Source organism: Nomascus leucogenys, chromosome 22a (genome assembly GCF_006542625.1).
Source record: "Nomascus leucogenys isolate Asia chromosome 22a, Asia_NLE_v1, whole genome shotgun sequence".
NCBI classification, from domain to species: Eukaryota; Metazoa; Chordata; class Mammalia; order Primates; family Hylobatidae; genus Nomascus; species Nomascus leucogenys.
In genome coordinates this window covers 120,239,772-120,267,040 of record NC_044402.1, presented here as the reverse complement: position 1 = coordinate 120,267,040, position 27,269 = coordinate 120,239,772, and the positions used below count along the sequence as shown (strand labels likewise).

At 52.1% G+C, this 27,269-nt stretch overlaps 1 protein-coding gene and 1 long non-coding RNA gene across 4 annotated transcripts; one reads left to right on the top strand and one right to left on the bottom strand.

Moving 5' to 3' along the window:
* Positions 1-19,265, bottom strand: STK11IP (serine/threonine kinase 11 interacting protein). Of its 3 annotated transcripts, none has more exons than XM_030803414.1 (25): positions 19,193-19,265; positions 18,937-19,024; positions 15,705-15,910; positions 15,429-15,503; positions 15,061-15,156; positions 14,569-14,676; positions 14,368-14,439; positions 11,408-11,534; positions 11,083-11,186; positions 10,853-10,948; positions 10,621-10,662; positions 10,280-10,426; positions 10,001-10,085; positions 8,711-9,094; positions 8,353-8,558; positions 7,929-8,045; positions 7,602-7,779; positions 5,308-5,538; positions 5,084-5,187; positions 3,913-4,010; positions 2,503-2,681; positions 2,207-2,288; positions 1,904-1,974; positions 1,114-1,361; positions 1-408 (listed from the first exon to the last, which is right to left on the bottom strand). In XM_030803414.1, the coding sequence occupies exons 2-25, from the start codon at positions 18,995-18,997 to the stop codon at positions 259-261; spliced, it is 3,267 nt and encodes a 1,088-aa protein (XP_030659274.1). In that variant the 5' UTR covers positions 18,998-19,024; positions 19,193-19,265; the 3' UTR covers positions 1-258. The 3 variants fall into 3 exon arrangements, 2 of the variants coding, with proteins under 2 accessions (XP_030659274.1, XP_030659275.1); XM_030803415.1 differs by having other exon boundaries at positions 19,219-19,239; XR_004027931.1 differs by lacking the exon at positions 2,207-2,288 and having other exon boundaries at positions 3-408.
* On the top strand, positions 13,331-27,004 carry LOC115832434. Its single transcript, XR_004027932.1, has 2 exons — positions 13,331-13,376; positions 26,911-27,004. It is a non-coding gene; the product is annotated as an uncharacterized LOC115832434 (long non-coding RNA).
* Positions 27,005-27,269: the final 265 nt, after the last annotated feature.

Below are 27,269 nucleotides of genomic sequence, written 5' to 3'. Positions count from 1 at the left end.
TATGAGTTGGAAACAACTTTATTGATACCTGAGAAAAAGTGCAGGAAAAATATTCCTCCTGACCAGGTGGCCTGTCCCCTGAGGCCAGATCATTCTCTCGCCTCTCCCTTAAGCCCTGGGTCATTTGGGGCCTCACTGGCCAGCACCCAGAGGCTGAAGATGTCCACAGCCAGAGCCTGGAAGCCAGACCCAGAGACCAGGAGAGGGAACGTCTACAGAGTGGCTCCTGAGGTCAGGGCCAAGGTCAGCGTGGGACCCTCATCGGTCAAGGGCCAGCGCCTCTTGGATCACAGTCCGGAGTCCGATGGAAAACAGCTCCTCCCACGGTTCCCGGATCCAGGCAAGCAGGGCTGTCAGCTGCTCCTGACACACCACACGGAGTGCCCAAAAGCTCTCCAGCCGGGACACCTGGCAGATCGAGCAGTTAGCAAGGCGAGGCTCATGGGGACCACACCAGGGTGGGTACAGGGGAGGTCTCCGGGAAGGCCTCACTGTCTCCACCTTGGCTCAGTGCCTCTCCCCTTCTCCAGGCCCGTGTCACTCCCCATAAAAGATCCTGACTCTGAGCTTTGTAAACAGAATCCAGTCAACGTTTACTGAAAGCCTCCAGAGGACCTGTCTTTTTCATCTTCCCTGTTGTACAGAAAATGCAGACTCAATTTCAGGGAACTGTGGATTCAACTCCCGGCTCCACCACTTAGGCCTGGGCAAACTGATGAACATCCCCAAGCCTCAGCTTCCTCACCTGTAAATGGGACCAGTAACAGTATCTCCTCAGGTGGTGGTCACAAAGGCCAAACGACTGGCATATAACCGGCCCAATCCTGCCAACTCAAAGCTGCCGGAAACCTCACTGAAAGCCTTGTGGCCCAGCTAAATGGCTGGGCTCCCAGTCCAGGTGTCTCCCCGGCCTACAGCTCCCTCCCTCTCTGACTTGGTACTCATCCAAGCCTAGAGTCCCCCAGTTTCTCCAACCCTAGTTCTCTCATCTGTAAGTGCCATCCTGCCACCAATGCCCAGGGTTCCTAGACCCATTTCCCACCCTGCCCTCATGGCCCCAACCTGTGCTCACCATCTCCCCTCCCCCCTCTCACTGGAGACACACACACACACCTCATCGTAGAAGAGCAGCCGCAAGTCCTCAGGGGCTGAGCGGTAGAGCAGCACGGAGCTCAGGCTGCTGAGTGGCTGCTGCTCCCTGACACGCACAGCAGGGCCCAGCCCTGAGGGAGGCACCTTCTCAGAGGCTTCACCAGATGCTGCTGGAGGAGGGGGCTCTGCCGGGGACCCCGCAGCATCCTCCTCTAACAGGAACAGGGTGGATGGAGTCAGCAACAGGGATACGAGGCAGGTGGAAGGGCCTGTAGGGAAAGAGGCAGCCAGTGTGGAAGGTCGTGGAAGGGCCCAGATCCCTGGGGCCAGCATCCCAGTGCTGCTGGGGAGAAGAGGTGTGAACCACACTCTGAGGTGGGTCACAAAGCAGCCTGTGCCCCTGGGGCCAAGACCCTCCCTTTCCCAAGTTCCAGGAATCTCTAGTCTGGAACACCTCCGAGGCCTACCGCCCCCCACTGCCCCACACCCACCCTACTCAGAAACAAGGCTCCACCCTCTCCTTCTCTGACTGATGAGGCAGGGCCGACTCAGCCACGCTGCTCCACTTCATAGAAAGCCTGGGCCTGAGAGCAAAGGCTCTGGGTAACTGAGGATCCTGGGTGCCTCCTGACCCCACCCAGAGGGTCAGGGCACACTGAGGCTGTTACTCAGCTATGCCCTCGAGTGAGAGGTTCTCCAGGTTCCAGGAACTGACAGTTGCTACAAGGGTACTGTACAGGTGCTGGGCGTGGGCCAGTGGACAAGGTGGGGTACAGAGACCAGGGAAGCATCAGCTGCACAGAGGCCTCACCTTCAACCAGGAATGCCCGAAGGTAGAAGAACTGGGGAGCCTCCAAGGATGAGTCTTTTTCCAGCAATGGCCTGGGGGAAAATGGCAGGCACAGGAAGATCAGCTAGGGGATGGGAAGGACTTGGAGAGAGGGGAGTGGGAAGAAAGCCCTGCAGGGGGTTGGGAGGAGACACTAGGGGCCCATAAGGGGCATGGCATGAGGACAGGTGGCTGCCCAGGACCTACTCAGCACAGGGCCATGTCTGGGGCTCTGCGGAAAGAGGACTGGGCAGCAACCCCAGCCTCTGCCTCCTATCGACTCACCAGAGCCGGTGCTGGGGGGTGACCTCCTCCTCTGTGGCACTGACACAGTTCCTCCAGGCAGGGGGCAGAGACTGCAGGACATCTAGACAGAGCCAGGCCAGGGAACTTTAGAAGGCTCTGCTCTTCTCCAGCCTAAACTCACCACCTCTCAATCCCTTCTTATTCTCCACATTTCTGGATTTCAGAAACTTCTACAAGGGACAAGTCCTGTTACCTCTGTCTCCGCTACTGGGTACCAGGTGGGGAGCTCGGCCCCAGGGCCCTGCCCACCCTCCTGCCTTCCCCTCCCCTCTCACCAAGGAGCTCCTCTAGGAAGGCCCGGCAACGCCTGGCATCTCGGGGCAGCAGCACACAGCAGCCCGCCCCAGCTGCCCACTCTAGCCGCAGGCTCTGGCCTGCCAGGCCCAGCTCTATGCCACTCAGATCCTGCAGGGGAACGGCCAGGGTCAGCTGCAGCCAGCTAGCTGGAGGCTCACTGTGGAGAGAGAGGACAGAGCGATGGAGAAGCGTGAGAGTGGAGTGAGAATCCCAGAGAGGCCCTGCCCCAGCTGCACCTGCCTCACTCACTGCATCACCCCCGTGCGCTCACCGCACCCCATCTTCCCCCTCATTCCATCTCCTCACTCACCCCATCTCTCCGCCTCATTCACTCCATCTCCCCCCTCTCACCCCATCTCCCCCCTCACTCACCCCATCTCTCCCCATCACTCACCCCATCCCCCCACTACCCCATCTCCCCCCTCACTCCATCTCCCCCCAATCACCCCATCTCCCCCCTCACTCACCCCATCTCCCCCCACTCCATCTCCCCCCACTCACCTCATCTCCCCACCTGACTCACCCCATCTCCCCACCTCACTCACCCCATCTCCCCCTCACTCACCCCATCTCCCCCCCACTCACCCCATCTCCCCCCTCACTCACCCCATCTCCCCCTCAACACCCCATCTCCCCCCTCACTCACCCCATCTCCCCCCTCCCCACTCCCCCACTCCCCCATCTCCCCCAACTCACCCCATCTCCCCTCTCACTCACCCCATCTCCCCCCTCACTCCATCTCCCCCCCACTCACCCCATCTCCCCACCTCACTCACCCCATCTCCCCCCTCACCCCATCTCCCCCCTCACTCACCCCATCTCCCCCCTCACTCCATCTCCCCCCACTCACCTCATCTCCCCACCTGACTCACCCCATCTCCCCACCTCACTCACCCCATCTCCCCCCTCACTCACCCCATCTCCCCCCACTCACCCCATCTCCCCCCTCACTCACCCCATCTCCCCCCTCACTCCATCTCCCCCCTCACTCCCCCATCTCCCCCCAACTCACCCCATCTCCCCACCTCACTCACCCCATCTCCCCCTCACTCCATCTCCCCCCCACTCACCCCATCTCCCCACCTCACGCACCCCATCTCCCCCTCACTCCATCTCCCCCACTCGCCCCATCTCCCCACCTCACCCCATCTCCCCCCTCACTCACCCCATCTCCCCCCTCACTCACCCCATCTCCCCCCTCACTCACCCCATCTCCCCCCTCACCCCATCTCCCCTCTTACTCACCCCATCTCCCCCCTCACTCACCCCATCTCCCCCCTCACTCCCCCATCTCCCCCCTCACTCCCCCATCTCCCCCCTCACTCCCCCATCTCCCCCCAACTCACCCCATCTCCCCACTCACTCACTCCATCTCCCCTCTCACTCACCGCATCTCCCCAGTCACCTTCAACAGGTACAGCCTGTGGTCAGACACAACCACAAGGCACATGAACTCCCCAGTGTGGCCTGCCAATGCCACTGGCACCTGAGGGAAGAGGAAGTTGGTGAGAAACCTGATGAGAGGCCTGGGGAGGTGGGGTCAGTCTGAAAGCCGAGTTCCTGGTGACAACACCCTCGGCCTGACCCTCCCGCTGCCCACCCACCAGTCTATGGAGCTTCCCTCACACTCGACAGCCTCTTCATCCACCACTGCTCTCTGCCTTGCAGCCCCTGCCCACTCAGAGCCTCGGCAGCTGGCTTCCCTGCCTGTCGCCTCACCCCCTCCACACTCCACCAGACTAATTGTTCTAAGGCACAAAACTGACCATCACTGCCCCATTTCAAATCCTTCAGTGGCTCCCAGTGGCCCTCAGAACCAAGTCCAAACTCCTTGGCAGACACAGGAGGCAGCTCCTGACCTGGCCCCTGCCGGCCCCCCAGAGTCCTTTCAGGACGGCTGCCCCTCACCCTGCACGTCCAGGTGCCCTCATCCTGGGCAGTTCTCCCCACCAGCGACACTCTGGGGACTCCATGCATTTGCTGCTTCCTTTACCTAAGACATTCTTTTCCTCTCTACTCCTTAACTTATCCTTCAAGACTTAGCTTAGACATCACCTCCCAGGAAGGCTCCTTGACCCACTCAAGCTGGACTAGACACCCCTTCAAGGGCCTTAGCCCGATTACAGCATTTGCATATTGCACAATCATTGTCAATTTCTCACACCAGACCGTAAGGGATCAAGGGCAAGATTGATCTGTAGATCCTCAGTGTCTAGCACAACAGGTGCTCAACAAAGGCCTCACAACATCACATGTTTATAATAATGCTAGGAGGCCCCATTGATGAGTGCCAGGTGCTGGGCTGGGCAGCTTCAACATGAGCTCTGACGCACACCACCGTGTAAGGGAGGCATCGTTATCTCCATTGCAGACAGGCAACAACTGGGACTCAAATACCAGGGAATGTGTCCCCGGCCACACAGCAAGAAGCTGCTGGGGTTGAAACCAGAAGCCAGATCAGGTGACTCCGGAGTGCTTGATCTGACTCAGTTGGCTGTGATGGAAACGAGTGGGCACCCTGGCCAGCTGGGGGTATGGGCAGTGTCAGGGAGCACAGACCTTGAGGCAGCACTGGAACTCTTCCTGGGCATCGCTGAACACCTCAACATCCAGGAAGAGCCGGAGTCGGTGGTCCACAGAGCGGAGGCCACAGCGCTCAGGGGCTGAGGGCAATGAGGGGGCATCAGCCTGCCCGTAGCAGCCCCTGGGCTCCATCTCCACCTCCCCATCAGTGCCCCTTCCCTTCCCCAAACTCATCTATGTCTTGTTTTGCCTATACTCACGGGGACTGAGGCTCCAACTACTGTGGTCACGGGTGCTCGGTGCCTGAGGTGGGCTGTTCTTGGCCCTGTCAAGGTGGTCACCATGGCCAGGAGGGTCGCAGACAGGGCTGGCAGACGGAGAGGGAGCCAGAGACTGCTCTCCCTGTTTCCGCTCCCTGTTGGGGGTTCCCCGAGACACAGCGAGGAGAACCACGTGGTCACTACCACAGTTAGGACACACAGCAGGAGATTCTGGAGGGAGGATGGACACAGTCCCCATGAGCCTCCCCCACACAGTGCCACAACTCCCACCATGCTCACAATGCTCCTTCCCCACGCTCAGGTCTCCCCTGAGCCCAAGTCTCCAGCTTCATACACAACCACCGCGCCCCAGGCCACCAGCTCCCTCTCCCAGCACAGCTGCCAACTGATCACTCCCCACCCCAGGGAGGGATGAGCTAACCCTGGCCCACAACCTCCTCAAAGTGCACTCTACCTTCTAACTCTAGGCCCTCTCAGACTGGACCAAACACAACCAGGACCTGCTCTTATGCCCTCCTACAGACTTGGGCTGATCAAGTACTTCAGGGCTCTCCTAGCAACGTCTGAAAGACCAAAATCAACAAGTCTGGAAAGGCAGAGAGAACTCTGTTGCCAAATTTGGGCCCAATTCCAGGCTCCATCAATTAATGGCTCTGTAATCATGGGCAAGTCATCTAAGCTCTGTGAGCCTGGTTCCTCGTCTATAAAATAGGGATGACAATAGCATCTATCTTATACTCATCCTTAGTGTCAGGAAGCTGGAATGGAATCAGGACACGGATCAGCAATGAGGGAGGCAGCACTCTGAGCAGCTATACTGTGCTGGGCATGTGCTACCTCCTATGCCAGTATGATCACATTTCATCACCAGAGAAACTCTCCCTATCCCATTTTGCAAAGAAGAAAGAAAAGATTAAATCATTTACACACACTGCCCAGGACCATATAGCTGGGGGCAACGGCAGCAGCTACCATTTACAGGGGACCTTTGTGTTGTACCAGGCCCTCTGCTTGGTGCCTTAATGTCACATTTAAATAGCGTAACAGCACCACGGGGTGAGTTCATTCCCTTCTTTGTTCAGAGGAGGTAACTGAGGTGCAAGTGAAAGGGGAACGGTTGGCCAGGCGCGGTGGCTCACGCCTGTAATCGCAGCACTTTGGGAGGCTGAGGCGGGCAGATCACGAGGTCAGGAGATTGAGACCATCCTGGCTAACATGGTGAAACCCCGTCTCTACTAAAAATACAAAAAATTAGCTGGGTGTGGTGGCGGGCGCCTGTAGTCCCAGCTACTTGGGAGGCTGAGGCAGGAGAATGGCGTGAACCCGGGAGGCAGAGCTTGCAGTGAGCCGAGGTTGTGCCACTGCACTCCAGCCTGGGCGACAGAGCGAGACTCCATCTCAAAAAAAAAAGAAAAAAAAAATTAAAGGAGAACAGAACCCACAGTAATGTTCATTAATAACGCCACCATGGAAGAGGCTCCAGAGGTCACAGCACCTCATGGTGTACAGCCAGGGTCCGGGAGGGGCTGGGGGCTGTTTCTGTTTGCGCTGTGTCGCTAAGGCCGCATGCCTAGGCCAGTTCACAGTGGGGAATGCAGCATCCATTTTCTGAATAAAATGTAAACCCCTGCTCCAGCTGCCGCCAAGAAGAGAAAACCGTCTAATAAAATTCTGGCATTTCCACAGAGCTGTTATCAAGAATATTTATTTCTTCTTCAATGTCTTCTTCAAAGGTAGTGCTGACTGGTCTACAATGGAAACAATTCTTGTTTTAAGGACTAGCGCATGAAGAAATGCCACAGGACATTATGTACCTTCCAAGGTCAGCCGGGAAGGATAAACCAAGCCAACTCCCCGAGCATCTCACTCAACAGCTACACTTGCTGGCAGAGGCAGCACCACAATCCGATACTGCAGTGAGGGCTCATTAGGTTTTATGTAGTGTCTGAAATATCAGCCAAAAAAACCCCAACACAACAAGCCTTCAAGTTATGAAAAAATAATGAGTATGTTTAAGCGCAGTTACAGAGATTGCATTTCCTGACTTTTAGAGTTAAAAAAAAAAAACACAGGATATAGTTTCTTCTTTTTTTCTGTTTTCCTTTTTGTAAATGCAGCAGGCAGGCGGTTTTCTTTTTCCTCCAGGCACAACAACTGGTCTCTACTCTAGCCCCTTCTCCCTGGGGCTCCCCCTTCACACTCCCCTACACAGAGCCACTTTCCCTGGAACAGGGGAGGTGCGTGGGCAGAGAGGTCAAGGGCAGGACTTGTACCTGTCTTTTGGAACAGAGGCCTCCAGCCTTCCTCACTGTCCAGTCCCAGCCTGGGCTCCTCTGGCTTGAACTCATGGCCACAGCGTAGACACTGGAATCTACCCAGCAGGAGGTCCCTGGCCTCCCCAAGCTGTTCCCGAGCCACATTGGTGACTGGGGTCAACACGGCAAGCAGCTCCTGACAGAGGGTGGATCAGAGGCAGCTGTGAACAGGCGGACCCCAGACAGACACCTCCCACAGGCCCCTGGCCCTCAGGCCTGCTGCCACTCCCCTCTGGCTCTCTTAATTCCCACAGCCTCCTGGGACCCCACTCTAGGCGCCATCACCTGGACAGCTGCGTGGGCATCAGGCTCCAGCACCAAATAGCGACGCAACTGCCGGTCAGGGCAGATGTAGGAGAAGCGCAGACTAAGGATGGGGGCTCCAGGGAGCAGATCTGAGCCCTGCGCAGGAAGAGGGGACCAGGTGAAAAACAGCAGGGGCGGTGATCAGAGGGATGAGGGGATGCTGAGAGCATGGAGGATGGCAGGAGCTCTGAAGACTGTCAAAGGCCTATGCTGACGTCCAGGCTCCAGCACAGAATCCCTGCTCCTCAGCCCAGCTTCCCCAGTGCTTGCAACCTCTGAGGCTCCCCTCCTCGGCTCCTAGTGCCAAGGAGAGACTGCAGGAAATGCCCAGCCCAGTGCAGGGCACACAACAGCCATGTTCCCATAACTGGCTCCTCCAGAGCCCCTGCCACCCCCCACTCACCGTGGGCCCAGGCGACCTCTGGGCCTGGGCCTCCAGCTCTATCTCAGCTGCCTCCAGACTCTGGAGCTCCAGTCGCTCCAGGGTGCGAGCTGCTTGGAGTTCCACCTCAAACACGTGGGCAGAAGTGACCCTGAGAAAGCATTCCCTGCCCAGCACGCCCTCAGGCCCCTCCAGGGGACACACCAACATGGGGCGACAGAGTTCCACTGTGGAGAGACCAAGAGAGAAGGCCTGCAGGGAGGGAAAGTACCCACACTCCACCCTCCCCCGAACTGGCCCTCCACCCGCCAGACCCCACCACTCACAAACATCCCAAGGGCCCCTGGCCTCAGCTCGCCCCAGCCCACAGAGGGCTCACCTTCCACTTCCTTCTGGTCCTGCTCCTCTTCTTCCTCCTCTCTTGCCTCCTCTTCTCCCTGTTCCACCATCTCTCCCTCCTCCTTCTCCTCCTCCCCCTCCTTCTTCTCCTCCTCCTCCTGTGGCTCTGCCCTGACCTCCTCTGACATTTTCTGTGGTGACTCCCGGGGGCCTCTGGCTTCCTCCTGCGGGGGTGAAGGTCTGGGTGCAGTGTCGGGGCCCTGGGAGCTGGCTGGAGGTGCACTGGGGGCAGGAGTGGTGGGGGTGTCCGGCAGAGGGTTTCCGGAGGGCTCCAGGTGACTCCTGTACTGCAGCCAGTTGCAGCCGAACCGTTCCCGGAAGCTGCTCAGGAGCTCCAGCTCCCGGTGCTGCTGCACGAACCATCCTGGGCAGGAAGGGAACCCGGAAGTGAGCAAGCCTACCCCACACAGATGGCCCCAATTCCTTCAATGGTGCTCCTCAGCAATGAGGGGGCGATGGGCTGTGTATGGGGACAGGGGCAAGGGAGGCTACAGGCATCCCCTCCACGGCATATACTAAAGCGTGTCCTATGGAACACTGTGGTCACATGCAATCCAAGCTGCGCATCCTATGCTACTTCTGAAAACTCAGCATGCATGACAGCATCCTGAAGGGCCCGAGACAGCCGGCAGCTGACACACCTATTTCTCTTCAACCTCACATTTCCCAAACTTCTCTGGCCACAATCCTATTATTTTATATATATATATATATATACTTTCTCTTGTTTTGGGGTTTTTTACTTTTTTTTTTAAGAGATAAGGTCTTATGCTGTCACCAGGTTAGAGTGCAGCGGCATGATCATCACTCACTGCAACTTTGAACTATCAGGCTCTGGCGATCCTCCCGCCTCAGCCTCCCAAGTAGCTAGGACTACAGGCGCACACCACCACGTCAGGCTAATTTAAAAATTTTTTTGTAGAAATGGATGTCTCTCTATGTTGCCCAGGCTGGTCTCAAACTCCTGGGCTCAGGCAATCCTCCCACCTCGGCCTCCCAAAGTGCTGGGATTACAGATGCAAGCCACTGCACCTGGCCTACATGATCTCTTGACACCCCACAAAATTAATGTTCCTCGAAAAGTTTTCAAAATGCTCCCAGAAGCAGTCTTCTCCTTTCCCTAAACTAAAAGAAGAAAGACTAAGAAGCCCTCTATAATACTCTACCCCAACAAAAAATAACATTTCTTCCAGCAGATCTTCACCGTAACTTAAAAATTAGAGTGAGCTGGATGGGGACGAGAGAGGTTAGTGGGGTGAAGCTGACTTACCAGCCGGAGAGGGGTTCAGAGTTCGGGGCTCCGGGTCCGTATCACTGGGTTCAGAGATGCTTGCCCGCCTCACACGGACTCGGCTCTGAGGTTGGTGGAGGGAAGAAGTTCTGTGAAAGCCAAGCCTCCAGCCCTGCCATCCACGGCTGGCCATCCAACCTATCAAAGAAACCCCGACCACGTGCAAGCACAGTTCCTACCATTCCCTGCCCACTGTAGCCCAGAGTCCCCAGAGAGACACCCAACCCCAGGCACGAGGCAGCGGAGGACGCTGCTTACCTTAACCTTATGAAGCAGGGGCTGGGCCACAACACCCCCTGAGGAGAGGCTGTCACTCAGGTCAGGGCCACCTGAGGTTTCAGGAGTACTCCCCACTGGCCAGGGCAAAGGTGGGCCCGTGGGGCTGAGCCCCAAGGATGTGTGAGTCTGGCACATGACGACAGGAAGGAGAGAGAGGTTGGAGCCTGGGAGCACCTCTGCCTTGCCCAAGCCAGCCAAAAGGCGGGACCCTACTTTCCACTGACCAGGAAGACCCTGTCACCAGCCAGCCCTCTGTTCTCTCCCCAGTGCCCTCCCTTCATGTCTTCCCCCAACAGTCCTCGCCCCCCGACCACACTGACCTGAAAATCTGTCAGCAACAAGACCTTGCCATCGAGAAGGAACTGAGCAAAGACAAAAAGTGGTGGGGGAGGGAGTATGTGGTGGGCCCATCATGCTGAGTTCCAGGTATTAACAACACAGTAAGCAGGGTCCAGGTCCTCCGCCCCCCACCCAGGGATGGCAAGAGGGTGCAAGGTGGGGGAGGACTGGGCAGGAAAGGGGAAGCAGAGTGGACACACGACGATCACTCACGCCAGTAGCAGCATCCCTGGCCCGGGGTGACAAGTACTGGGCAGTGGCTGCTCGGTGCTCAGGGTGGAACCAAAGAGGGTTCCCCTCCAGGTAGAGCTGAGGGGCAGGAAGGGGAGAATGAGGAGGGCCTAGGGCCCTGGCCCTCCCTGTGTGAAGAAGGCACTGACCAAACCAGCATGGGGGGTAGGCGCAAGGGTGGTTCCCAGGCCCCTAATGCACTCCCATCTCACCTTGCGGAGCTCAGCCAGCAGCCACAGTGGTGACAGCTCCCGGTGTCCTTCCAGCAGGTTGTATGCCAAATCCAGGTGCCGCAGATTCCTCAGCTGCTCCAGGCCTGGGGTGGAGGCAAGAAGGAAGGAAGAGCATGCGGATGAGTACACGCAAGTGAGTGTGGTGCGTACGCTGGGGGAGGGTGCAGCAGAAAGACCGGCCGGAGCACCCCTGCACTCCCCCTAAGCCCTCTCAAGGCTCTAGAGGCACATGGTCCCCAGGCCAGCCCCAGCCTCACTCTCCCCCTTCCCCTCCATGCTGGCCCCATCACACACCCCCACTCACCATGCAGGCTCCGAAGCTCGTTGCCTCGCAGTATCAGGACCCCCAGAGCAGCCCCTGAGGGCCCCATTCTTGGCACCAAATGCAGGCGATTATAGGAGATGTCCAGATGGTGGAGCTCACACAAATCCTGGCAGGGGTATGGGGGAGAAAAAGATTCTCTCGTTGACCAAACTCTAGCCAGGGTCCTCTGAGACCTCTTCTGGACTAGGCCTCGACCTTGGCCTATATAAAACTGCACACGCTCAGCACGAATGATTTCATCCACCCCTACTCCCACGTTAAAAGACTTGAACAACACCAGCACTGTTCCTAACAGTTCAAGGCCACACCCTGAGCATGGTGACTCCAACCCCCTTAAATTCCTGCCTGGGAAAAGTCAAAGCTGCCAAAAGAATTTCCCATTTGTTTCAGCCAACTCCTGAAGATAGGGTCCCGTCTCCCAGTGTCTGTGAAAGGGTAAGGGCCTTATTTTGGTAAGTGCCAGTTAGTTAGCAAACTCAGGTGGGTTTCATGTGGACCAACCTGATTTCCACTCCCCCAGCTCTGCTCAAGGCCCTACCATTCCCCTGCCCACTCCCCCCCACTCCCCCCCGGCCCCCTTTTAAAATGCCCAGCCAGCCAGGCGCAGTGGCTCACGCCTGTTATCCTAGCACTCTGGGAGGCCAAAGAGGGCGGATCACTTGAGGCCAGGAGTTCGAGACTCACCTAGCCAACATGGTGAAACCCCATCTCTACTAAAAATACAAAAATTAGCTGGGCGTGGTGGCGCACACTTGTAATCCCAGCTACTCGGGAGGCTGAGGCAGGAGAATCACTTGAACCCAGGAGGCAGAGGTTACGTGAGCCAAGATCATGCCATTGCACTCCAGCCTGGGCAACAAGAGCGAAACTCCGTCTCATTAAAAAAAAAAAAAAAGGAAAAAAAGAAAGTGCACTGACACTTCTGTATCTTCCAGGCTCTGTTCAGGGAAATAACTGTGACTGCAACACTGTCTGTGCCGTCACCACAAACATTCAAACTACAAACCAAGAAATCCATCAGTTGCCACTGCTATCCTCGTTCCACCATCTAAAGAAACATAGAGTTTGACACCTAGAAATCTCAACTGGCTGCCCTCTGGACTCGGAAAATGGATTTATAGTCTGCTCCAACCATTCATCTTTGTTTCCCTTTTTGTTTCTGTAGAAATGTCCCCTATTAAATCCTGGTCACTCTCACCATCCAGCAAAACTCATCCACTACCAAGTCCCAATAAATGGCTCAGTTGGTTTTTAGTGAACAAAAGGTGATCAAGGAAGAAATTCAGGGGAAAGAGGAGTGTCTCTTCTTTCCCTGAATTAGGGGAGGTTCTCACCTTGATCAAACCCTACTCAGGCTCCTCTGGGCCTTCTTTTTGACTAGGCCTCAACTTTGGCCTGTTAACAACTGCAGACTTGTTCAGCACAAGTTCAACAAAATTCAACACAAATTATTTTTGTTGACTCCTCCAACCCCCACAGTAAAAAACTTGAACAAAAACAGCAAAGTTCTAACATCTCAAGGATGCATCCCTAGAATGGTGACTCTAGCTCCCTTAAGTTCCTGCCTGGGAAAAGTCAAGGCTGCCAAAAGAATTTCCCATTTGTTCCAGCCAACACCTGATGACAGGGCTCCCGTCTCCCAGTCTCTGTGGGAAGGTAGGAGCCTAACTTTTAGCAAACCCAGAAGGGCTTCATGTGAACCAACCTCCACTTCTGCTTTTCGTACATTTCCACTTCCCTTACTCTGCTCAAGCCCTCACAGTTCCCCTTCCTATTCCCTTGCTCTCCTTTTAAAATGCCCAGTCACCTCTGCACAAATTGAAGTGGCGTTCAGTTCAGGTTGCACCCTCTTCCCCACTGCGATAGTTTATCACTGATAAAAAATCTGTCCTTACTTGGTCGGGCACGGTGGCTCACGCCTGTAATCCCAGCACTTTGGGAGGCCGAGGTGGGTGGATCATGAGGTCAGGAGTTCAAGACCAGCCTGGCCAAGATGGTGAAACCCCATCTCTACTAAAAAATACAAAAATTAGCTGGGCACGGTGGCGGGCACCTGTAATCCCAGCTACTCGGGAGACTGAGGCAGGAGAATTGCTTGAACCCAGGAGGCGGAGTTTGCAGTGAGCCAAGATTGCGCCACTGCACTTTAGCCTGGGTGACAGAGCAAGACTCTGCCTCAAAAAAAAAAAAAAAAAAAGAAAAAAAAAAATCTGTACTTACCACTTTAACTAGTTTGGCTTTATCTCTGACAGGTGGATGGGAGGACCCAGAAGAAAGGTTCTTTGTCATGATCACAAAAGCTACCAGTTTCTGAGCTAGGCACGAGACTAAGCAACATTGGGTACTTCTTCACAATCATTTTAATACTATAAAAGCAGGTATTTGGCCGGGCGTGGTGGCTCACGCCTGTAATCTCAGCATTTTGGGAGGCCAAGACAGGTGAATTGCTTGAGGTCAGCAGTTCAAGACCAGCCTGACCAACATGGTGAAACCCCGTCTCTAGTAAAAATACAAAAATTAGCCAGGTGTGTTGGCACATGCCTGTAATCCCAGCTACTTGGGAGGCTGAAGCAGGAGAATTGCTTGAACCTGGGAGGCAGAGGTTGCAGTGAGCTGAGATTGCACCATTGCACTCCAGCCTGGGTGACAGAGCGAGACTCCGTCTCAAAAAAAAAAAAAGCGGGTACTCTTGTGATTCCTACTTTACAGGTAAAGAAACCAAGAGGTAACTAACTTGCTCCAAGTTGCACAGGTATTAGAAGTTGAGATTTGAACGCTGGTTTGTCTGATGCTAGTGTTTAAGCAGTGCTATCTCCCAGAATGCAGCTCCACCCTCATGGCAAGAGCAAGGTGGGAGTAAAAGCTGGTCAAGGAGAGAGAGTGAGAGCAGAGCAATCAGAGACCCATGGTGTGCCAGCTGCCAAACTGCCCATACTCACCATCAGGAATCCCTGGCAGTCCTGGACTTGATTGTGGCTTAGGTTCAAGAAACGCAGAGCTGACAAGAGGCGCTGAGAGAGACGGGGAGGAGGCAGAGAATCGATGTTCACTACAGTACTATCTGGTCAACCAGCTGGCCCTCCTCCCCAAAGGCCTGGCCTTGCCCTTCCTTGAAACCCTCTTCCCTCTGAGGCACTCACCAGGGAGCTGTCTAAGGCGGTCAGTGCATTGTAGCTGAAGTTGGCAGAAAGCAGAGCCAGCCAAGGGAGGGCAGAGCAGAAGTCGCCGCCGCAGGCTGAGAGGAGCTCCTGAGCAGACAGATCGGTGCTTCATTACCCCACCCTCCCCTTCCTTCCCATGCCAAGGCCAAGCTCTACCGCCCAGTCACTCATTCATTTTTCATACGCTGAACTCCATCTGAAGATACAGGCTTAAAGCCCAGGTCCCTGACCCAAGAACTCACTGTGGGGACAGTGGGAAGGTAGATACTAGAATATGTAATACAATATGGTAGGTATGACTATAAACATATAGGCAGTTACAGAGTGCTGCGGGAACACAGAGAGGGAGTGAGGACACTGTCTACAGGGAAGCAGGAGGCAGGGAGAGCTGCAGAGAGGGGAGAACATCAGAGCTTGGTCTTCTACATCTCTCAGGTTGAGGCGTCTGAGCTCACCCCTCACTCTCCTTACCTCTAATGCCTGGAGGCTCCTGCTGCAAATCAGGGTCTCCAGCTGGGAGTAGATGCCTCGGAGGCCATGCAGACAGTGGAGGGGAACACCTCGGAGCTGGGACAAGGAAAGGGGAGGGAGGAAGGCAGAACCTCACAGAAGACAAAGACCTCATCCCCATCCCCTAGTTGGGAGGAGGGAGAAGACCACAAAGCCCAGCTGTGGTTTAGGGAAGCAGTAAATGGAAAGACAGTGGATATCACATGACTGCAGAGCAATGGGTATACTCAGGCCTGGCCTCCTCACCAAAGAGGCCCTTGTCTTTCCCATCCCCAAGGGGCTGCCTCAAGTTGGGTGCTGTGCACCAACATCCCCCCATGTCCCCATACCTCCAGGTGCCGAAGGGATTTGAAGGGGAAAATCTTGATGGGCCCTGGGGGGCCAGGACCAGCAACATGGACAAGCTAGAAAAAAAAAAAATAACTCCATCTACTGAGGCACAGCAGATCTCCCTGTCCTCAACATTCCTTCCTTAGCACAACCACTGGCACCTCTGACACCCTCTGGATCCTGGCACTGCAGACTTCTGCACCCCTACCCTACCCCCAACTTCCATCATTCTCTTGGGCTCCTTGCACATCCTGCCTCTTCCCCACACCCAGAACCTTGAGCGAAAGCGTTTTCTGCAGCACATCGAAGAGAAACTGAAGCTGAAGAATGACAGGGGAGTCGGCAGGATGGGAGGGCAGAGCCACAAAGCCTGTCTGGCCAGGGCCCCATGGCCCCAGGTGCAGCTCAAATACGTGGTTCAGCTGTTGCAGTGTGGGGGTCAGCAGGCTCAGGGTGCTACAGCCAGACAGGACCACATCCCCTGCAGAAAGAGGGGCAGACAGGAGGGAAGACACAGTGAAAAGATTTTTCTCTTTATTCTAAGGCTCTATTATGCCAAAATATACCCACTCCAATCCACATTGTAGATCTTCTATTGCAGGATCAAATTTTCTATCTCCTTCTCAGCTCAAAAGCATTCAGTGGCTCCCCTCATCTTCAAAAAAAGTCCTAACATTTCATTCAGCCTGATGAGACTGCTTGGCTACACAACTCCAACCAACTCTTCCAAATTTTCTTTCACCTTCTGCTCAAAAGACCCTCATCTACTGACAGTGCTGGAAATACAGCCAGCTTGGTTCACAGTTCTCTCATGTTATGAGACACCCCCTTGCACTGCCCAGCTTGAGACCAGCCTCCTCCAGGAAGCCACCTCAAGAAGTAATACTGCTGAATTTTCACATTGCAGTCACTCATTATTACATAAAAGTTAATTGGAAGTTTTATCTTTATTTCTTTTTCTGATTGCAAAGCACATCTGTAGAAACTTTCAAACAATACTAAAAAGTATGTCATAGAATAACTATTCGTTATAGCACTAAGGCATTGTTATTGCTGTCTGTTAAAACTGCTCTCTCTAATGAGACTTTCATCCTTGAGGGCACCTTTTGATCACTCTGGTATTCATCACTGCACCTAAAAGAGTGCAGCTACAAGCTAGGCATGAAGGAATGTTTTTTTGGCTTAAAAAATATAATAAGTATAGAGTCAAAGAATGTTGCAGAAATAGTACAGAAAGGTCCCCTATATCCTTTACTCAGTTTTCCCTAATCGTTACATTTTATATAGCTATAGTACAATATCAAAGTCAGGACACTGAGCTGGGCGCCGTGGCTCAGGCCTGTAATCCCAGCACTTTGGGAGGCCAAGGCAGGTTAATCACTTGAGGTCAGGAGTTCAGGACCAACCTGGCCAACATGGTGAAACCCCGTCTCCACTAAAAACACAAAAAATTATTCTATGACTCTAACCTCGTCTCTACTAAAAATACAAATATTCTAAGCTGGGCATGGTGACATGCGCCTGTAATCCCAGCTACTCGAGGGGCTGAGGCAAGAGAACAGCTGGAAGCCAGGAGGCAGAGGTTGCAGCGAGCCGAGATTGAGCCATCGCACTCCAGCCTGGGCGACAGAGGTAGACTCCGTCTCAAAAAAAAAAAAAAAACCACAAAGGGCAGGCACGGCGGCTCACGCCTGTAATCCCAGCACTTTGGGAGGCCAAGGCGGGTGGATCACGAGGTCCGGAGTTAAAGACCAGCCTGGCCAATATGGTGAAACCCCATAACTCTACTAAACATACAAAAATTAGCAGGGCATGGTGGTGTACACCTGTAGTCCCAGCTACTCGGGAGGCTGAGGCAGAAGAATCACTTGAACCTGGGAGGCGGGGGTTACAGTGAGCCGAGATCGTACCACTGCACTCCAGCCTGGGTGACAGAGCAAGACTCCGTCTTAAAAAAAAAAAAAAATATATATCAGGACACTGATGTTGGTACAATATGTATATATAGCTATACGCTGTTTATGTAAATGCCTGCAGCCACGCAATCAAGATACAAAACTATTCTGCTGCCACAAAGCTCTTCTCCTGCTACCTCCTTGTAGTCACACATTTACACACCCACCATTCATCACTGAATAAATTAACAAGTCCTACAACCTGACATGAAGGATTCTGTATGTACAGACATGGTTCAAGGACTCTTCCCACGCTCAAAGGGCCCCCTAGTTGTCTCCTCCCAGAGAAGGATATAAAACATTTGCGAAGTTATCAATCCAAGCCAGGAAATAAAACTGCTACTGGCCAGGTGCCGTGGCTCACGACTTTAATCCTAGCACTTTGGGAGGCCAAGGCAGGTTAATCACTTGAGGTCAGGAGTTCAAGACCAACCTGGCCGACATAGTGAAACCCCATCTCTACTAAAAATACAAAAATTAGCCAGTCATGATGGTGCACACCTGTAGTCCCAGCTACTCAGGAGGCTGAGGCAGGAGAATCACTTCGTCCCGGGAGGTGGAGGTTGCAGTGAGCTGAGATTGCGCCACTGCACTCCAGCCTGGGTGACACAGCAAGACTCTGTCTCAAAAAAATGAAAAGAAAGAAAAGAAAACTGCTATAAAGAGAGCTTCCACAGATATCATCAGTAGGAGCATGGAGTGATGGAGGACAGCTAACATTAACTGTAGTATGTACCAGATGACTTTGATATCTCATTCAAACCTTCTCAGAATCTCTCAAAGAGAAGCACTATTAACACCATCTTACATATATGAAAATTGAGGTTCAAAAAAGTGAAAAATCTTGACTGAGATCATATAATTGGTAGGAAGTTACTTCTCCTATCTGATCTCAAAGCCAAGGCTTTTTCTACCACAACTAATGCCAACCAAGTACTCAACAACTACTGTGGCTCCACTGTGCCCAGGCACAGTGCCAAGCATCAGGGAAATCATTACAATAACAATAGCTCCCAACTGTAAGCAGTTACTATACTTGCAGGCATTGTACTAAACACATGAATTAAAACGAATCCCCACAAATGTTACGTACAATCATTATGCCAATCTGTGAGGAAAACTGAGCCTCAGGAAACAGTATGGCAAGTTTGAAAGAGGGTTTTTATTCCAACCCAGGTGGGTCCGACTCCAAATCTCGTGCTTCTATCTACTGTACTTAGTACCTTGCTACACAATAATGATTATGATGGAGATCAGTCCCTGGTCCTGAGGGGCTTTTAGTCAGGTAATGATCACTTCCTTCTGACAGTGTCAGAGAAGGCACGGAGGGAGGGATACCGGAGTTTGGCCTCAAAGGACGGCTAGAGTTTAGGCTATCACAGGCAAAGGACACTGTAAGGGCGTACAAACCTGGGAAAAGTAAAGAAATTGAACTCTGACACCTGATGACCCTACCAGTCGTAACTCCATGACTCTCAGGGCGTGTCTCCAGAAGGCACCACCCCCACCTCGTCCGAGGTCCGAGGCCCAGCCCAACCGGAAGTCCACTCACCGGACTCCCGCAGCAGCCCGGCGAGCTTGCACACCAGGGAATCCCGCTGAGCGGTCGTCATGGCCACGGGACGCTGGGGGGGCGGAGCCTGGGGGGGAAGAGGAAGCGGAAGAGCCTCAGGTGGGCGGTAGTGCCCAAAGCCCAGGGCGTCCGCGCAAACCGAGGCGTCATGTGGAGAAAAAGGCGAGAAAGAAGAGAGAGGAAGAGCATCCTCCTGGCCGCCCTTTCGAGGAACATAAGTCCTGGTCAGACATACCGACCCTCCCCCTCTGGTCCTCCTACCAGCTCAGCTGCCCGACGCCTATCAATGATGGAAAGGAAGTCCCGCCCCGGAAGAAAATCGAGCCAAGGGACGACCGGAAAACACGCCTCTGCCGCCGGAAACCGCGCCCTAGGTCATGCAAACGAATCGAAAAGGGGCGGTGCGGGGGCTGGCTCCTGATCGCGGTGGTGACTGCCTTGGTCCCCTGGGCTTCCTGGCCCGGAGCTGGGCTCTCATTATTCCCCCGCCCTGCGCAGCTTGGGGCTCCCGCTTGGCTTTCGGCGAGCCTACCGCGCCAGTGAGGAAACTGACTGGTTTGCAAACTGGGCGGGGAAGCAAAGTTTAGAGAAATGGAGCTTTTTATTAGAGAAAAATTCTTTCAAAGCAAACAGTCATTTTCCAGTGAAAGGAGAGTGCATCCGCCGTAGGATGGACTTAGATCGTGTAAAAGCTGAGGCTACCGAGGATATAACCTCTGGGGTCCTTTGCCTCCTTTTCCTTAGACTCCCTCCAAATTCATGTATCTTTCCTTCAGCAGTACTGGGCTCCACGCGAACCTAGTCCTTTGTCTTTACCCTATTACCTTTCATAACATCCTAGTTGAAAAGTAGTTATTCAACCGCGTTTGAAAATGAGAAAACAGGTTCACAGAGGCTAGGTTACTTGCGAAGGTCGTTCAATTAGTAACCAGTAGCGCCAGGACTGCCAGTTTCTTGCTTCCGAATTCTCATGGTAGCTTTCACCAGGCTCCCCGTCAAATGCTAACGTCAGCTACTGAACTAGATTAGCAAAAAGGTCTTTTAACAGAATTCCTGGTTTTCACGGAGAGTTTCTTTCATGAAATGCCCCATTTCTACAGAGGTAAATCAAAATGAATCATAAGCCAGTTGAGGAATAGGGTCATAGTCATCTTTATCCCAAGTTGCCTGATTTGAAAGATTTTATTTTCTAAAGACATAATATTTGAAATGGCAAATATTTCAAATATTTTGAATATTTGAACCACACAATTTCGCATTCATGGCATACTACTTGTGTTCTGAGCTGAAAGCCTCTTAGGTTAAATAAAGTAAGTGGAGATACATCCTGAGCTCAGAAAAACAATACCCCAAAATATGGCGCTTTGACATGCTGACTATTTTGAACTAAAAGACTGGAAGGCCTCAGGCACAGTCTCTCCGACTTTCTCCTGCCCTCCTGTCTCCCAGCCTTCTTTGTTCCCCAAGGCAAGCCATAGAAACCAGAATTCCTCTTCCCCAAGATAGTCACAGAAACTAGAAGCCCTCTCCCCCAAAGCCAGCCATAAAACCTAAACTTCCCCCACCTTTCTATGTAAGAGCTGGCCGTGGCCAGGCGCGGTGGCTCACGTCTGTTAATCCCAGCACTTTGGGAGGCCGAGGCCAGCGGATCACCAGAGGTCGAGAGTTCGAGACCAGCCCAACCAATATGGAGAAACCCTGTCTCTTCTAAAAATACAAAATTAGCCGGGCGTGGTAGTGCATGCCTGTAATGCCAGCTACTCAGGAGGCTGAGGCAGGAGAATCGCTTGAACTCGGGAGACAGAGGTTGCTGTGAGCTGAGATCACGCCATTGCACTCCAGCCTGGGCAACAAGAGGGAAACTCAGTCCAAAAAACAAGCTGGCCGTAAAGAACTTCTCTGGCCTAGCTTGTCTGATAGTAGGCCATAAGACCCTCATTCTGGAAGAGATTCTGCCTCATACCTGGGAGGAAGGAATGCTACACAGAAAAGCCTTGTTGGGTTTCCCCCTACTGTCTGTTACTATTAAGTGGCACACTTTTGCCCAACCACATTACTCCAGGCTGTCCATTTTTCATAGAATCTAAGCATTAAAAACAAGTTTTCCCTGGCTCTTTGGGTAGCCATTTCTGAAGGCTCCCACGTCATGTAAAACTTTGATTAAATAAACTTCTTAGTTTATTTTAGATTTTTCTCTTAACCTGTCTTTTGTTATACGAGTGTCAGCTCTGACCCTTATGATGAGGAAGAAAGGCATCACGCCTTTTCAGCCCCTACAACAGCTAACTAGTATGCAAATATAAAGTCAGAGTAAGAGCTCAGTATATTTTGTTGAATTATTAATCCCATAACCTGACGACTGTCAGTCCCTGTTTATTAATCATCTGGAACTTAGAAGGACAGATTCTCCCAAACAGTAACTGCCAACTCTACCCATCTTAGGCAAGAAATAGATTATTTTGAAGTCCCTGACATTGCAGTGTCTTGAAATCTGTTTCAGCCGTGCCTTTTCAACCCATAGTTATTTTCTGAGAATTGCTACACCCACATGGGTAGCCCCTGTAGCCAGGTTTGCTCTGTATCCCTTTGCTTCTCAGAAACGTGGAAGTGGGACAAAGGGAGAAGCAAAGAAAGCTGAACTACAGAGGGAGAGAAAAATAGATCTACTAAGGGAAAGCAACAGGAGACTCAGTAGTTCTTGTTTCCCTCCCCCTTGTGAGGCCCACTCTCCTTTCTGCCCTTGGCCTGTAGGGGAGGCCTTGGCTGCCTTCCAGAGAATTCTCCCCTGCTTTTTCTTTTCTTTTTTTTTTTTTTGGCCTAAGTTAATCTGAATGTATTTCTGTAAATTGCTACCATAAGAACCTCAACTAAGACAAAACCTTTACAAAACGAAGTCTAAAAGGGAAAAAAATTCCTATTCATCATAGCAGGCAAAAAAAAAAAAAAAATTATAGATATAAATACAAATACATGCTTATAATATTTTGAGAAATATGCCAGATCTATGTGAAGAGAACAAGAGAACTTTAGGACGTTAAAAATGACCCAGCCAGGCACAGTGGCTCACACCCAAAATCCCAGCACTTTGGGAGGCCAAGGCAAGTGAATCACTTGAGGTTAGGAGTTCGAGATCAGCCTGGCCATCATGGTGAAACCCTGTTTCTACTAAAAGTACAAAAATTAGCCAGGCGTGGTCGCAGGCGCCTGTAATCGCAGCTACTCTGGAGGCTGAAGCAGGAGAATCACTTGAATCCGGGAGGCGGAGGTTGCAGTGAACTGAGATGGCGCCATTGCACTCCAGCCCGGGCAGCAAAATCAAAACTCCTTCTCAAAAAAAAAAAAAAAAAAAAAAATCTCTTTATTAAAATGACGTGTGGCCTGGCACGGTGGCTCACGCCTGTAATCCCAGTACTTTGGAAGGCCAAGGCGGGCAGATCACAAGGTCAGGAGATCAAGACCATCCTGGCTAACACGGTGAAACCCCGTCTCTACTAAAAATACAAAAATTTAGCCAGGTGTGGTGGCGGGCACCTGTAGTCCCAGCTACTCGGGAGGCTGAGACAGGAGAATGGTGTGAACCCAGGAAGCGGAGCTTGCAGTGAGCCGAGATCGCACCACTGCACTCCAGCCTGGGTGACAGAGCAAGACCCCGTCTCAAAAAAAAAAAAAAAAAAAGTTGCAATGCCATTTCAAAAATTCATGTTGCTGGAAAGTAGCATAACATGTATGGGCTGCTATTACATAATTTCATACTATCATCAATGAGTCTGCGTTTCTCAAAGACATGCGATGATATCACTCTGTTAACTTGCAAACACTCTTCTAAGTTTTAGTCCCCAGGACTAGTACTCCACCTAAAATCAGAAATGTCTAGTTGGTTCTTCCAAGCACCAACACCAGCCGCACATGACAAAGAACTCCTAGCACTCTGGTACTAGAGAGGCACTACTCATCTGCCTGGGGCTCCACCCCCATGTTATTGTGTGGAGAGAGAGCTGCTGCTGGTAGCTTCCCTGCCACCCCTGAGTTTCCTGGTGTAGGCTCTGCAAAGTGCTGATGATTAGAGAGGGTAAGGAAAGGTGTGCTGGTTACTAGCTTAGGTTTCGGGGATGAAAAGAAGGGAGAAGGCCGGGCGTGATGGCTCATGGCTCTAATCCCAGCACTTTGAGAGGCCAAGGCGGGTGGATCACTTGAGGTCAGGAGCTCAAGACCAGCCTGGCCAACCTGGCAAAACCCTATCTCTACAAAAATTAGCCAGGCATGGTAGTGTGCACCTGTAGTCCCAGCTATTTAGGAGGCTGAGGCAGGAGAATCGCTTGAACCCAGGAGGTGGAGGTTGCAGTGAGCTGAGATCACACCACTGCACTCCAGCCTGGGAGACAGAGTGAGACTCCATCTCAAAAAAAAAAAAGAAAGAAAAAGAAAAGAAAAGAAGGGAGAAGAGAGTATCTTCATACAAGAATGAAGAATGACAGCCAGCCACATAATACAGATCTCAGATCCTGCTAATTTCTGATACCTTGAACCATGCGAGACCCAGGATCCTTGCCTACAGGGGAACAGAAGTCATAGTTCACCTTTAGGATACACGCCATTGTCCTGGGTCTAGACCTCCCTGCTTTGATGCTGCAGCCTCCAACAGAAGATCAGATAACTGAGACCTACAGGTTCCACCAAAATGAAAATGTTATACTTGGGTTGGGGGTGAAGGGGGGTGCAATTGGATGATCTATCTGTTTCATCAACTTGGTATCTTTAGCTGGGCATGGTGGTGTGTGTATGTAGTCCCAGCTATTCCGGAGGCTGAGGCGAGAGGATTGCTTGAGCCCAGGAGTTCAAGGTTGCAGTGAGTTGTGATCACACCACTGCACTCCAGCCTGGGCAACAGGGTGAAAAAACTTGCTATCTTTGTGGAGTAGGAAAGGGGGAAGGATGGAAGAGAATGAAAAGGTATGACTATTACCTCCAAATATAGCTTTGGTTAAAAGAGTACCAGAGAGGAATCCGTATGCCTAGTAGCCACAGCCCCAGGATTGAGTGGCCGGAGGTAGTTCTTTCTATAAGTAACCTTGGCTCTGCTACTAGACTTGGCCACAAAAGACTGGCCCAGGAATTAACTCAGTTACCAAAGTCAAAAACATACAGGACACATCAGCCACACTGGAGGAGGTCTGGCATGAGAACTCCGAGTTAGACCGTGACCAGGCACGCTCATCAGAGCCTGGTTCCGGAAGAGATTTAATTTGAGGCACACAGAGGGAAAGCTGGGGAGGCAGAAACTAAGCTCACTGAGAAATCAGAGAAGCTGGGGCCTGAGAATGACTGACTGAAAAGAAAGCAACAGAATAACAATATTCCAGTGACCCGGCAGCCGCTCCGCTCTCCCCTCATGAGAGGACTTGACCATTCTGCACAAAATAAACTGAGTGCTTCCATGAGGAGCTCTGCAGTAAACTCGAGGTTATATGAGAGTGCCTTTAATTATATTCATTGTCTATCCCGGAAAGCCATGGAACCATTTGAGAAGGGGGTTAAGAAGGGCTATAAGAAAGACCAGAACTATGCGCTTCATTCGGGACACAGGAAATGGAGAGATGAAGACCCCAAGAATATGTAAATAAGTAAAAAAAAAAAAAAAAATGGTCTTCAAAGGACAGAAACCTGATAGAAAATATGGATAGAGGTGGATATGGAGAAGAGAGGAAAGCGGAAAGAATCCGAGACAGGAAGGAAAACGCAACCTGCTGTTTCAGGCATAACTCGCAGAAGGCTGGTTGGCAAAATCACCTATAGTATGTGACAAGTGTCTTCCATCTCAGTGCTCCCTACACACATGGCCAGAAAGAGGAGGGGAATGATCCACAGCAAGGTAGGAAACTGCACATAGAATAGCAGTTAGCAGAGCGCAGTGGCTCACGCCTATAATCCCAGCACTTTGGGAGGCCAAGGTGGGCAGATCACAAGGTCAAGAGATTGAGACCATCCTGGCCAACATGGTGAAACTCCGTCTCTACTAAAAATACAAAAATTAGCTGGGCATGGTGGTGCACGCCTGTAGTCCCAGCTACTTGGGAGGCTGACGCAGGAGAATCACTTGAACCCGGGAGGCAGATGTTGCAGTGAGCTGAGATCATGCCACTGCACTCCAGCCTGGCGACAGAGCAAGACTCTGTCTCAGAACAAACAAACAGAAGAATAGCAGCCAGCCTTGCAGTGTTAAGCATGGGCCAATGGGGAAAAGGAAACGAGAAAACTGAGATCACATGGCTTAGGGTCTCCAGGACTAGGGTAAGCGTAGAGGCTGCTTTGGACTCTCACAACCTCTGGAGAACCACAAAGCTGGAGCTGTATTTCGTTCTTTTGTTCATTCAACAGGTATTTACTAAGCCTTGACTGTGTGCCAGATCCTGTGTTAGATTCTGGGTGAAGAGGCCAGGTGTGGTGGCTCATGCCTGTAATCCCAGCACTTTTGGGAGGTCAAGGAGGGCAGATCACCTGAGGTCAGGAGTTCGAGTCCAGCCTGGCCAACGTGATGAAAGCCCATCTCTACTAAAAATACAAAATTAGCCGGACATGGTGGTGCACGCCTGTAATCCCAGCTACTCAGGAGGCTGAGGCAGGAGAATCACTTCATCCCAGGAGGTGGAGGTTGCAGTGAGCCGAGATCACGCCATTACACTGCAGCCTGGGTGACAAAAGCGAAATTCTGTCTCAAAAAAAAAAAAAAAAGGATTCGAGGTAAATACAGGATACAAAGGTGTTCTCGTTCTTAAGAAGCTAGCCAAGTGGTGGAAGAGCAGACACCACCAGTCACGTTACATTGTATCAGCTTCCTTCTGCTGCTGCAACAGGGTACCCCAGATTTGGTTGCTTAAAATGACAAAATTTATTATCTTTACAGTTCTGAAGGTCAGAAGTCCAAAATGGGTCGCACTGGGTTAAAATTAAGGTGTCAGCAGGGCAGTGTTCCTTTCTTGCCAGGGGAGAACCTGTACTCTTTTTTTTTTTTAAGACAGGGTCTCGTTTTGTTGGCTAGGCTAGAGTGCAGTAGTGTGATCACCGCCCACTGCAGCCCCAGTCTCCCAGTCTCAAGAGATCCTCCTGCCTCAGCCTCCCAAGCAGCTAGGACTGGATGTAAGGGTGATATGACTGCAACTTCTGTCACCCCATTGATCACCAAGGTTGATTCGGCTAATCTGGCTGGCTAGGCGGGTGTCTCCTTCCTCCCTCACCTCTCCATGTGTGTCCCTCCTGAAGCTGTGTGCTCAGTTGAAGAAGATGACCATCCCTGATAGAGGAGGACTGGTCTTTGGTCAAGGGTATACGAGTACTGTGCACCCCTGCTAGAACCTCCAAACAAGCTCCCAAGTAGCTAGAACTACAGGTGTGCACCACCATGCCCAGCTAATTTTTTATCCTTTGATCTTTTGTAGAGATGAATTCTTGCTATGCTGCCTATGCTGGTGTTGAACTCCTGGCCTCAAGTGATCCACCTGTCTCAGGCTTTCAAAGTGCTGAGATTACAGGTGTGAGCCACCATGCCTGGCCAGAGAATCTGTATTCTTGTCTTTTCCAGCTTCAAGAGGCTGCCGTCTTCCCTTGCCTGTGACCCCCTTCCATCTCCAAAGCCAGCAATGGCTGCCTGAGTCTTTCTCACATCACATCACTCTGACACTAACTCTCTTGCCCCGCTCAACATTTAAGGACCCTTGTGATTACACTGGACCCACCTGGATAATCCAGGATAATGTCCCTAGTTTACGGTCAGGCCAGGTGCAGCAGCTCAGGTCTGTAATCTCAGTGCTTTGGGAGGCCAAGGCAGGTGGATCACCTGAGCCCAGGAGTTTGAGACCGGCCTGGGCAACATGGGGAAACCCCATCTCTACGAAAACTACAAAAATTAGCCAAGCATGGTGGTATGCACCTACAGTCCCAGCTACTTGGGAGGCTGAGGTGGAAGGATGGCTTGAGCCTGGGAGGTCGAGGCTAAAGTGAGCCACGACTGCACCATTGCATCCAACCTGGGCAACAGAGTAAGACCTTATCTAACGAAAAAAAAAAGAAAGAAAGAAAATGATTTTAAGGTCAGCTGATTAGCAGCCCTAATTCCATCTGTAATTCTCCATTGCCAAGTAACATAACATATTCAAAGGCTCTGGAGATGTGGATATAGGCATCTTTGGGAGGGGAGCCATTTTCCTGCCTATCACAAACATGGGGCAAGTTATGGTAGAGATAGCACTATAGGAGATGGTTCCAGTCCAAGACTGCAAGCTGAATACCTGTCAGAGCCTCTCCCTCCCATCCCAAAT